This window comes from Euprymna scolopes, chromosome 29 (assembly GCF_053919585.1).
Source record: "Euprymna scolopes isolate OS-2025 chromosome 29, ASM5391958v1, whole genome shotgun sequence".
Lineage (NCBI taxonomy): Eukaryota > Metazoa > Mollusca > Cephalopoda > Sepiida > Sepiolidae > Euprymna > Euprymna scolopes.
The window spans coordinates 103,099,733-103,113,446 of NC_136510.1; the positions used below are offsets into that span (position 1 = coordinate 103,099,733).

The 13,714-nt window shown below is 36.7% G+C and overlaps 1 protein-coding gene across 2 annotated transcripts in view; it reads left to right on the plus strand.

The window, feature by feature from the left end:
* The window catches only part of LOC145252799 (protein fuzzy homolog), a 590,751-nt gene that overhangs the window by 419,531 nt on the left and 157,506 nt on the right, over positions 1-13,714 (plus strand). For both annotated transcript variants that reach the window (XM_080112754.1, XM_080112755.1), the window contains exon 2: positions 1,951-2,072. Coding sequence is in view for 1 of the 2 variants with exons in the window: in XM_080112755.1 (XP_079968881.1) it covers positions 1,951-2,072 (122 nt within the window). In the remaining variant the exon portion in view is untranslated. The remainder of the gene's footprint in view (positions 1-1,950; positions 2,073-13,714) is intronic.

Genomic DNA, 13,714 nt, shown 5'->3' on the forward strand with positions numbered 1-13,714 from the left:
ATATTTAGTTTCACTCTAGTCAACACCAAAAGGATTTATGTTTCTGAATTTTTGAGATGAGGATTAGTAGTTGGCATTATTTGGACTACTGTTCTCATTTTGAGTGTTATTTTTACAACGTTTTGGGTGTATATTGTCGAATTCTGGTACCTTTTTGGCAGACCCAGGAATTTTTCTGTCGAACTCAAAAATCTGCAAAGAATTTGAAAGAAACCCTTTATTTTATCCACAGAAATAGCATGCTCTCGTTTCGTCAGCCATGGCAGAGTACAGGGTAGAACGATAAGTGTCACCCTAAAGAAAACAACGCTATAGCTTTATTTTAAAACTTTCATCGAGAAAATCAATTCAGGTAACTTGATTATGTAGTAGAGCTGACAATATATTTAATGTAGCCACCTTCAGCCTCAATCACCGCCTCGATATGGGTCCGGAACTTTGGACCTGTGGGCAGGTACTGAGTCCTGCTGCCACATCCAGGATCCGTCAGCGGCCACCTGATTGCACCTGGAGATCACCACACTCTTCAGCACATCCAAGTACACTTTGGTGTTGACTTTCAAGCTGACTTTGAAGATGTGAGGTGGCATGATGTGGCCCTCACTTGAAACCACACCAAAGACCATAACCGTGGCCGGAAACTTCATTGAGATGTGCCCTAAAGCGTTGAACTGTCCAGATTTGCATTTTGTGGGTGCTGGTAATAGCCCTGTTGTCATAACTTAAATCAGTAGACATCTCGCTCGTTGAACATTATGTCACTTTCAGACATGATAGAAGGCTCCCATCGCTCTTGGTATTTGTACACAACTGGACAACTAGTAGATGGTCTGTAACAAAAAAAAAAAAAGAAAACTAGTTTTCATCAAACGGAAATGGAATCATGTCGTCTTTTCTACAGCGACAATTTTATCGTCCCACCCATTAGAAGTTTTAAGTAATTTGCAGTTGTATTCTGAGTATCGCCTGCACTGAAGATTGAACCTTCAACCTTCAAAAGCATTTACAACTAAATTTTACCAAGTACTTTATTTGTTACACCGCGGGTTGACAAAGTTTCCTTCTGAAATTCCGTTCAGATTCTCGAGTTTGTAAGAAAGATTCCCAAGTTCAACAAGATACACCTGACGAAGGTTGAAAGTTACATCGATTGAAACGTAGTTAGTAACGTTTCTGTTGAACTCTAGAATCTGCATAGAATTTTGAATGGAACCTTTCATTTAATCAGTAGGGTGTAGCATGCTCTTGTTCTGTCAACCATGATCAGATAGAATTCTTCAGTAATTTGTAATTGTATTCTTAGCATCGACTGCGCTGAGGATTGACCCCCCCCCCCGAAGAGTTTCAATTAGAACTGAATTTCACTTACTTTATCCATCACGCAATGGCTACTTGAAGACGTTTCAGAGGTCAAATTGGCTAAAATATTCCAAAAATAACCCTAAATATGAAAACAATAGCCCAAAAAAGCCAAAGAATGCAAAAAGGCTTTAATGCGAAATGAACAAGTAAATAAATAAATAAATAAAACTAAAATCAGTGACTCCTTTCTGAGGGGTGTGTTGAGTGATATCACTCTCTGTTGAGAGTGCTGGTGGTTCATGCTGTCGGAAGTGTGAGTGGGTGCTGTTGGGGTCCAATCAATGTCGGGGTGGGTGGGTGCTAGTGGGGGTTCAATGTATATTGGGTTGGGTGTTTTTTGCTGTTATGGGTCCAATGTAAGTCGGGATGGGTGGGTGTGTTCTGGTGGGGGGGGTCCAATTTATGTTGGGGTAGGTGGATGGTAGTGGGGGTCCAGTGTATATCAGGGGTGTTACTGGGGGAGAGTCCAATGTATGTCGGGCGGGTTGATGGTGCTGGTGGGGATCCATCTATTTTTATCCATTAGTATTTATGTAAGTTTAACTTAAAAATTGAAAAAAAAATTTTTTTTTTCTAAATAATTTTCAGCTTCCATTTCCTTTGATTGGCACGCTGAATGGGGTGCACATGTTTGCGGCCTCCAAGGACATGACTCTCAAATCAACGACAACGGAAAATGCCAAAGTCTTTTGGAAGATCTTCAATAACAGGTAAGGTCAAAGCTTGCTTCAAAGTTTTACAAACTACATCAGATTCGTATTCCTTGGATTCTTTGGACCATCGTTCTCATCTGGAGTGTTATTTTCACAACGTTTCAGCCGATGTAACTTCCGACCTTCTTTAGGTGTATCTTGTTCAACTTGGAAATTTCTCTTTTGAACTCGGGAAGCTACACAAAATTTCGACCAGACCATTAATTTCACAGTGGTTTCAGTTTACGATTTAAAAATCACTTTATTTTATGTATATTTTAAGAGGTACCAGTCGTTGCTCAGTCGTAAAATACTCTTAGTTGACTTTTTTAATATTACTTTATTATATTTGGTAAGTTAGTGGGAGATACAGAATTTATGGTTAACCTGATGGTGACCGATGTACGTTATCAATAAATGTGAATTACGATATAATATTTTATCCATTTGGATTATTTTCATTATCAGCATAATTTCTCTTCATACTATTATGAAAGCGAGTGGAGGGAACGGAATTACCTGTATTCAATAATGTCATTATTTTGTTTTATTTTGCGCTGCTAGTCTATTAGGGGAGAGGTTTTAAGTAATTCACAATCTCTATCCAGTTATGGCTGACAGAACAAGAGCATGCTACCTCTGTGAATTAAATAAAGGGTTCTATTCGAAATTCCCTGAAGATTCCCGAGTTTGACAAGATACACCTGAAGAAGGTCTGAGGTTACATTGACCTATACGTCGTGAAAATAACACTCGGAATGAGAAGTGTAGTTAAAAAAAATGAAACTAATGCAAATAAGCAATTCTCATCTCAAATATTTAGATACGTAATACATTGAATTGTATTTTTTTTTTTAATTTAAATTACTTTTGTTTTTAACTGATTTTCACCTGAAATAACGAAATAAGGAATCGGTTTGCTTTTTTTCCAGCAGGAATTGGAATACACATTACTAAAGCACCACAATTCAAAAGCAGCAATTTTCCTCTTGTCGACTTTCTTCAAGACCAAACATTCCGCTCCTTATGTTACTAATGAGTATACCAAAACTTGGTTGAGTCGTTTCTTTTTTGGGAAATTCCAAATTTTCAATTGTTCTTGCCAGAAAATTGAATGAAAGTTGTTTAAAAAAAAAAATGGATTTTGAAAGGATTCCTGGTATGTCTATATTAATACCGTAGTATCTTTAACGTACGTACGTGTGTCACGGTTTCCAGATTATAAATTATTCGATCGGGAGATCCTATTTATTAAAAGGAGGATAAAAGATAATAACATACTATGAATATCAAATTAATACATCTATATACTAATTTAATGTTCGTATTATGTTATCACGTTCTATCCTCCTTTTTAATAAATAGGATCTCCTGATCACTGAACACACAATGTAGAAAAAAAAATGTCGCTTTTGGGCCGTAGATGAAACTGAAATATACCTACTTGGTCTTCTAGCTAGGATCTAAGGGTATTATCTGTTCTGTCTAAAGATGGTATAATGATATCGTGGGGTTTGCGTTTGCGCTGGGTGTTCATACAATGGAAATATGTCACAGATAAGGATATTGGAGATAAATCGTAATAACCAGATATATTCTGACACTACAGTGACCAGATTACTTAGATAAATACTTTTACAGTAAAAAAAAAAAAAAAAAAAAGGATTACAAAAAAAAAGGCCGCCATTCATGCTGAACATCCACAGAATGCCTAGCAGCTATACATTACAAATGGAGAAAGATGCCGTTGTGGAATTTCCACAGGTCCCGCTAGTGAAATATTAATTTGTTTGTAAGTGGCCTTATGATACGGGGTTTTTTTTTCCAGGTTACGATGTGAAATATGTTTTTCGGCCCCTACTTACGGTATTTACCCCGCCTTACGATTTTATTTAAAATGTTATTTGATTATATACATGTGTATTATATACTGTACTGTATTTTGTTATTAATTTTTAATTCTTACAGAAGAGATGTAGCGACTGTGTTTTTGTTTTATCGTTATTTTCATGCCAAGTGCTCGACTGAGCTTCAATCTATGGTTCCCCCCTCGCCAAACTTTCACAAGAAACTCTCGTCTAGCTGAAAACACTATCAATAATCCCCCCTACTCTTTATCTGTACCTAAACGTAGATTCCATAAACAAAGCTTCTTTCTTAGAACTGCACGCCTGTGCAACTGTCTTCCGTTTTCCTGCTTTCCAGCTGACTAGAATATGGTTGTCTTCAAGTCCAATGTAAACAAGTTCTTGATAAGCTGTTCCCCTTAAGTTAACAGATTTACTGAATTTCTATTACTAACAATTGCTATATTGTCCAATTGACTAATGTAGACTTTTTGACTCTTATCCTCCTGGGCCTTGATAAGTGGTGATGCCTAGGTTTAAAAAAAAAAAAGCCGTATCCCGGGGTTTTACTGTCATATATATAATCTCAAATTGGAACACGAATTTTCCAAATCCTTAATAGCATTTACCATTCTCACAGAAGAAAGGAATATACAAACGTCATGGAAACCAACCAAGCCAAAACAGTTATCTATTTTTCTTACTCCATTCAAGACGGAATGGTATTTAACTTACATCTCAACCAGACTGAATACGACTTTATTAGAATTTTATCAGCAAAAATGATTAAACTTCTATCAAGAGAACTGACAGCATTATCCAATATTTAATAGGATAGAATTTCGAAAGTGACAGCTATAGATTCGAGTTGGCCATGTGCACTCGCAATCATAGGAATCGGAAAGATAGAAAGAGGGGGAAAAAAAAAGGATTTTGCACAAAAGAAATGGAGAGATTAAGAAGAAGAAGAAGAAGAAGAAGAAGAAGAAGAAGAAGAAGAAGAAGAAGAAGAAGAAAAATGTCTGCGATAAAGTAAAAAGGAATCTGAATTAATAAATAGATAAATAAAACGAAGTGTGTTTATTTATATAAAACAAAAAAAAAAACAAAAAAATTAAATATTTTAGCGAACCTTTTCAAGTTTTCGCTGTCCTTTTTTTTTTCTAGCTTTCTTCCGAGTAGATTTATAAGTCATTTATTTATTTATTTTGTTTATTTCTCTAAGTAGATTTCTAAGTTTTGTATGGCTTATTATATCATCTAAATTCAAATTTAACTTTAAAAAAAAAGAAAAGAAAAAAGAAATAGGAAATAAAATCTAATTTATATTCCATGTAGATCTAGTTACGTTTATAGCTGCAGCGAGTTTCCGAGCAAGGAACCTTGACGACAGCTCTCTGATTTCTAGGACTAACAGATCTATCCAGACAGAATACGAAATGAAAATGTTTTTTTTTTGAAAAATTATTTTTGATTAAACGTTTTTAGAAAATCAATATGAAATATAAATATAATGAAATGCTAGTTTAAAAAGGACGATATTTATAGCATTCTTAGCCATGTTTGAAGTGAAATCGCAAGGGGATAGACCTCAAATTACTAATCCAAACATAAACTGTTGCATATCTTCTCAATAAGAACTCTTCATGGTGTCTGTTACAAGGTACCTTGAATAAGTTTGCAGACTTTTTTTGCACGGGCATTTAAAATTGTCGTGGACTCTTGAAAATTTAGTATGTTATTGCTGTACATCTTATGAGATGATTGACCAATTCTTATGATTTCAGGTTCCAATGAACAGCTACAGCAGGAATTGGAATACACATTACTAAAGCACCACAATTCAAAAGCAGCAATTTTCCTCTTGTCGACTTTCTTCAAGACCAAACATTCCGCTCCTTATGTTACTAATGAGTATACCAAAACTTGGTTGAGTCGTTTCTTTGTGCGTTATGAAATGAATCTGTTTTTTTTTTTCAGATATTGGTTAACACAATCATCGCTGTTTTTTCCATTGGTGTCATCTACTTTGTGAATACTACATACATGTTAATGTTTTAAGACATAGGAGTATCGTATGTTTCATTATCAGATTGTTGCAAAAGATTTTGCCGGTTTATAGAAATTTTATTTTAATCCATTGTGGTTTATTTTATATTTTTATTACTTAAACATACGAGGTGCCTTCAATAGGTTTCCAGACTTTTTTTGTACGGGCATTTAAAATTGTCGTGGACTCTTGAAAATTTAGTATGTTATTGCTGTACATCTTATGAGATGACTGACCAATTTTTATGATTTCAGGTTCCAATGAACAGCTACAGCAGGAATTGGAATACACATTACTAAAGCCTTATTGTCACAGCTGGTGAATTTCAAAAAATTGCAATTTAGACGCGAGGACACTTTAGAAGAACGATATGCAATAAAATTCAGTTTTAAACTTGGAAAAAATGACACAGAAACGTATGGAATACTTCAGACTGCTTTTGGACCATCGTGCATAAATCGAGCATCAGTTTTTGTGACATAAGAGATTCAAGGAACGCAGGGAATCTGTAAGAGATGATGAAAGGTGTGGAAGGAGTAAGGAAATCGACAAGACCAGAGTTGATTGGCCAAATAAAGAATTTCATGAGTAAGAACTATTGTGCATCTATAGAGACAATAAGTGCACAATTTGATGTCAGTGTGGGAACTGTACATATAATTATTTGCAAGGAACTGAAAATTTGAAAGATTTGCGAGAATGCACTGGTCCACAACTGCATTCTTGCCACAAACTATTTGACCAAGACAGTTCCTCGCCCTCCCTATTGTCCAGACTTTGTTCCCTTTGACTTTTGGCTAATCGCTAAGCTCAAGAAAACCTTAGAGATTGTCGTTATGAGACAATTGAGGAGATGAAAGAGGCTGTGACACAAGGGTCATCGACACGCTCACACGAGATGACTTCCATGAGATCTTCCAGAAGTTGTTGGAACGGTACAACAAGTGCATTGCAGCCAGAGGAGATTACTTCAAAGGAGACTAGAATTTCATGTTTGTACTGTACATAAAAGCGCCCATACAAAAAAATGTCTGGAAACTTATTGAAGGTACCTTATATGAGAATCAATAAATATCTTCCAAACTTTAAAAGCAGAACATTTTATGTATTGATTGCTACTTTAACCCTGAATAAGTATTTAAAATTTTGGTCGGAAAAAGAAGTTGTTAAAAGAAAAACTATTGTAATTTCCTTATCCTTTCATCTTTAAGTGTCTTATATAAATTTTTGTAGCTAATAACATAGCACAACAATAGCAAGTGAAAATTGGCAAGTCAAACTCAAAGTTTGATTTGAGTGCTTAAATGCTGTTTAGGTTGAACTTGTAAAATCTGGCTGATATAATTTCATATCTCTACTACTATATAAAAAGAACTTTGTGTGCATGAGTTCGTTTCCTATGGATTCGGAAACGGTTGGGCCAATTTTTTTTAAATTTTACATAAAGGTACTTGATGTGTATGGGAGTGTTCTTATGTAGGTTTTGTATTGGAATGCATTCGATAGATATCGAAAAGTAATAACCAAAAACAAAAAAAGCCTGATTAAAGAAGGAACAGTCCAATTTGGACCAAAGTTAACACTTTTATATAGCCTAACATTCTAAGTCAATTTAAGAGATCTTATCACCGCACAAGCAGAAAGGCTCAGCCTATAAAATCAACAGTAGATTCTCTACAATGCAATGCAGACTACAATGTATTGTGGACTAAGTTACTGTGGGGAAACAGGCGAAGCTTTCTCCCAGTACATTGTGGAGGTAGGTTCCCCAAGTATGGCAGACAATCAGTTGATTTGATTAAAAAAATTACCGATTTCACTGATTTTGACGACAATAAAAATATGGAATGGTGAAACACTTGTTGATCCTAATTCAATCCAGGACAACGTTGGGTCTCCCTGCTGGTATTAGATAATTATTTTTTATTTATTTATTTTTTTTTACACAGTGATCACCACTTATCAAGGCCCGGAAGCCACTCAGGGATAAGGGTTATTGCAAGTACATTACGTTAGTGTGGAGATTTGATGAAGTGTTTAATTAAGGGGGCGGTTCATTAGGAATTTGTGAACGTTGGACTTGAAGACATCCAAGTTGTAGTCCGGAGGGAAGCAGGCAGACGGAACAGAGTTCCACAGGCGTGCAGTTCCAAGAAAGAAGCTTTGTTCATGGAATCCGCGTTTTGATTTAGGCACAGATATAGAGTGGGGGAAATTTTTCACAGTGGATTCAGCTAGACGGGTGTTTTTCGTGAAAGATTGGCGAGGGGGGACCAGAGATTATATATATATATATATAATATAATGGAACAAGGCATGAAGCCACTTGATGTAAGAAACTAAAAAGGAAATACAACTTCAAGGTTTAAAATTAGTCATCGATAAGTATTAGATAGAATAGATTCCAACTCAGAAAAAAGATTCTGGCCCCATCTTTTTTTTTTTTTTTTTTTTTTTTAACTAAGGTTCACCTGTAACAAGGCATACCGCCACTTGGATATAAGGGGCTCTTATTTGGGGTCATGATTAGGAAAGATTAACAAGATGTTAGTTTACGTTACATTTAAACTTCTACATATCAGTACAGCCAGGGGAGCAGGTAGCAGGAAGGGAATTCCAAACTTTAGCTGTTCGAGAGAAGAAATTCTAAGAATAGAAAGTTTTCTGGCATTTAGGGACCTCAACAGTGAAGTGGTGAGATTTTGTTGCTAAGCAGGTTTGTCGGGATATGTACGTCGTGGGGGCACAAGTGCAACGAGTTCATCAGAGCACATTCCATTAAAATATTTGTAAAATAGGCACAGAGATGCAACATTGCTCATTGAAACGTGAGAACTAAGAAAGAAAATTAGGAAAGCGAGTGTTAAGGCGCTGAAAGGTTCACTTTTTGCTTTGCGTAATGTAAATACCTTCGACGCTGCAAGAGCTGAGTTATTGACGTCACTCTCAACGCAGATATCAGGTTAAAATTTGTGTCGAAAATACCCCCTAATTTTGAAGTTATTAATTAAAAAAACAACTGTAATTTTCTAGTTCTGCTAAAGTTTTCTGGTACTTCTGCAGTTTAAATCCCATTTTTCCGTGAGTCTCGCTTGGCAATGCCCAGCTAACGACGAAAACTGCCGGATTATACCGAGTGAACAAAAGGAGACGTGAGCGAGCAGACGGCAAAAAATTAGAAGAAGAAAAAAAAAAGAAAGAAAGAGGGTATCTTGTTACAACCTAACCCAACGTAGTATAAACACCCCCTAATCTCTTCATGTTAAGAACGGCTTTCATAATATAGACCCAAACCTCAAAAGCTGTTCTTAACATGGAGAGGTTGGGGGGTGTTTCTGATACGCTGGGTTAGGGTTTTTTTGTTTGTTGTTTACAAAGGAGTCACCACTTCTCAAGGCCTAGTGGCCACTCAAGGATAAGGGTTAATAAGTGTACAGTGGTCAATGGGACAGTGACATAGTAATTGTTAGTAGTGTAAATTTGGTAAATTGGATTGCATAAGGGGAACGGCTCATCAAGAACTTGTTTACATTGGACTTGAAGACAACCATATTATAGTCAACCGGAAAGCAGCCAAATGGAAGAGAATTCCACAGCTGTGCAGTTCTAAGAAAAAAGCTTTGTTCATGGAATCTACGTTTAGGTTTAGGCACTGATGAAGAGTGGGGGAAATTATTGAAAGTGTTTTCAGCTAGATGTGTTTCTCGTGAAAGTTTGTCGAGGGGGTGACCATAGATTTGAGCTCAGCCGAGCACTTGCCATGAAAATAACGATACATCAGAGACAGGCTCGCAACGTTTCTTCTGTGAGATAGAGGTTGCAGGGAAGAGAAAAGGACATCTCCCACTAGGCTATGAAGTCTATTTTGAACTCTGTCAAGGCAGGATATGGTCCTTCTAGTAGCTCCTGCCCATATATAGCAACAGTACTCCATCCTTGGACGTACCTGGCTCTTATATAAGTAGAGAATTGCATCAGCAGTGAGATATCGATTAGATCGATAGAAGGATCCCACCATTTTCCCAGCGACCTTGGCAACAAATTTGTTGTACGTGTTCTATTTCATATCAGGAGTAAAGGTCAAGCCCAGGAGCTTGTCAAAATATGGAGCCTCCTCAAGATGAGAGCCATTCATTTCAATTAATGCTAGATGGGGATCAGAGCTGATGATGTAAAGACAAAAGCTTGGTTTTAGATGCATTAAAAGTAACCAGCCACCTCTTCCCCCATTGTACCACATGCTCAAGATCAGAAGAGAGAGAATCAGAGAGAACTTGGTCGTTTATGGTCTTTGATGTACTGCCATAGATGGTAGTGTCGTCAGCATAAATATCTACGAATGATCTAAGGATATGATTTGGAAGATCATTGATGTAGATTAAGAAGAGAGTTGAGCCTAGGATGGAACCCTGAGGAACTCCAGCATTAATACTATGAGCTTCTGATTTCTGCCCATCAACCACTACTGTTATGAACCTATCAGAAATAAATAATTTAATGATTGAGAAGACATTCCCAGCTATACCGTAACTGGAGATCTTGTGAAGTAGACCTTTATGCCATACTCTATCAAAGGCCTTTGATACGTCAACAGCAACTGCCCTGGAAAGGAAGCCTCCATCAAGAGATTCGCTAATCCTATGAGATATAACCGTAAGCACATCTGCTGTAGATCTACCAGAACGGAAACCATATTGAATATCACTAAGAAGTTTATTTTTGCTAAGGTGGTAGACTACTTCTCTATTTAACACAGATTCCAGCAACTTACTCATGACGCACAGGAGATGACCGATCACCTGAATTCTTAAATATTGGTCATACTGACGAGGTTTTCCAGGGTGTTGGGAAACAATTCTTCTTAAGAAAACGCTTAAACAGCTTTGTAAGTATGGAAGCTAGTTCTGATTGAAGCTTTTTTAGGGCCAGTTGCTTTACTGAAATCAAGGTTTTTGATTAGCTTGGCAACATCACGCACAGATATTTGTATGTCACATAAAAAACCTATGGTTGTAGAAAATATCTTTTTAAAGGCCGTTTAAACGTATTAGGTAAAAAACAAATAATAATAAGATTTTGATTTGTTTTTAGGGGTTAAATGATGCTGGGTTACGTTGTAAAATAAAAAAAAAAATACTAAAATAACTAAAATATATTTGTTCACTAATTCAAAGAAGCAAAACTTTAACGACCCCCCCCCAAGAAAAAGAAAAAACTGAAAAAAAAGTTGGCAATAAAAAGAATAAATAAAAACAGTAAATTTAATTAATTTATTACAGTAGTTTGTTTATTTTATTTTATTTTTTATTTTTTTGTTCTTTTTTTTTTTTATTGGCTTCCGTTCGCTCGGTATAATCTGGCAGTTTTCGTTGTCCGCCGGGCGTTGTCGAGCGAGACTCACGGTAAAATAGCATTAAAACTACAGAAGTTTTGTCGCACACTAAAAATCAAACAACCAGTTTTCCATTTCAAATAGGGAATAAGAGCTGACCACAAAGGTCATACTCCAGTAAACCATACCTAATAACCTGTCACACCTGCCAGATCATATGACGCGTTCGGTGTAAGAAAAAAGAGGTTAAATGTTTGGAGCATACTGATAAATCTTTCAGCCTTTAAATGGGGGTTAATAATTGTGTAATGGAAAAAAATTTATTAACTATTTAAATACAAACACAATCTTACAATATCATCTATAATATAAATCTCGCCTGCCTGTTTAAATGTATGTATGTATGTATGTATGTATGTATGTATGTATGGCAGGGCTTAAAAGCCATCTTCATGCGGCCCATCACGGATTTGTTTTCGTGTTTCTGTATATCTTTTGTTTTTTTTTTGTTTTTTTTTATTTGTGCTATATCAAGTAATGGCAATGTTCGAAAACGAATTTGCTGCCATCATGTATGTATGTATGTATGTATGTAGGGCGAATGAACTCTTTTTCTGGGTCAACGGCCAACTAGCACCGTGTATATTTGTGTGCGTGTATATGTGTATTGGGGTAGAGAGGGCTCCCGTAAGCCGTGGTGAAGGCAACCTTTCTAGGCGAAGCAAATCTCTAATTTAAAAAAAACATAAAGCGGAAGACCAGTACCCGCATTAAGCTGGTCTGCAGTTTAATTTGTTGCTGGCTATCTTGCTCTTGCTTGTTGCTGGATCTCAACATTTTGAACCGAGAGAGAGACTTAGCTGTCGTACAAAGCTAAGACTCTGTAACATCATATTTGTATAGATACTCCCTCAGACATTTGGAATCATGGATTTTAAATGTCTGAGGGAGTGGCACTCGTCTGACAAGACGTTGCAATCATCATGTATGTATGTATGGCAGGGCTTAAAAGCCATCTTCATGCGGCCCATCACGGATTTGTTTTCGTGTTTCTGTATATCTTTTGTTTTTGTTTTTTTTTGTTTGTCCTATATCAAGTAATGGCAATATTCGAAAACGAATTTGCTGCCATCATGCATGCATGTATGTATGTATGTATGTATGTATGTAGGGCAAATGAACTCTTTTTCTGGATCAACGGCCAACTAGCACCGTGTATATTTGTGTGCGTGTATATGTGTATTGGGGTAGAGAGGGCTCCCGTAAGCCATGGTGAAGGCAACCTTTCTAGGGGAAGCAAATCTCTGATTTAAAAAACCATAAAGCGGAAGACCAGTACCCGCATTAAGCTGGTCTGCAGTTTAATTTGTTGCTAGCTATCTTGCTCTTGCTTGTTGCTGGATCTCAACATTTTGAACCGAGAGAGAGACTTAGCTGTCGTACAAAGCTAAGACTCTGTAACATCACATTTGTATAGATACTCCCTCAGACATTTGGAATCATGGATTTTAAATGTCTGAGGGAGTGGCACTCGTCTGACAAGACGTTGCAAACATCATGTATGTATGTATGGCAGGGCTTAAAAGCCATCTTCACGTGGCCCATCACGGATTTGTTTTTGTGTTTCTGTATATCTTTTGTTTTTGTTTTTTTTTTTGTTTGTGCTATATCAAGTAATGGCAATGTTCAAAAACGAATTTGCTGCCATCATGCATGTATGTATGTATGTATGTATGGCAAATGAACTCTTTTTCTGGGTCAACGGCCAACTAGCACCGTGTATATTTGTGTGCGTGTATATGTGTATTGGGGTAGAGAGGGCTCCCGTAAGCCGTGGTGAAAGCAACCTATCTAGGGGAAGCAAATCTCTGATTTAAAAAACCATAAAGCGGAAGACCAGTACCCGCATTAAGCTGGTCTGCAGTTTAATTTGTTGCTAGCTATCTTGCTCTTGCTTGTTGCTGGATCTCAACATTTTGAACCGAGAGAGAGACTTAGCTGTCGTACAAAGCTAAGACTCTGTAACATCACATTTGTATAGATACTCCCTCAGACATTTGGAATCATGGATTTTAAATGTCTGAGGGAGTGGCACTCGTCTGATAAGACGTTGCAATCATCATCATGTATGTATGTATGTATGCATGCATGTATGTATTATGTATGTATGTATGATTCGCAGGGCTTAAAAGCCATCTTCGTGCGGCTGATCACTGATTTGTTTTCGTCTGTCTGTATATCTTTTCTTTTTGTTTTTTTGTTTGTGCTATATCAAGTAATGGCAATGTTCGAAAACGAATTTGCTGCCATCATGTATGTATGTATGTATGTATGTTTGTTTTGCAAAAACTTTCGACAGAGGTACAGATTCGAGTCTGCCTGCCTACCACCACTTTTTTTTTTTTGCTCAACACACACCTCCAAACACCCG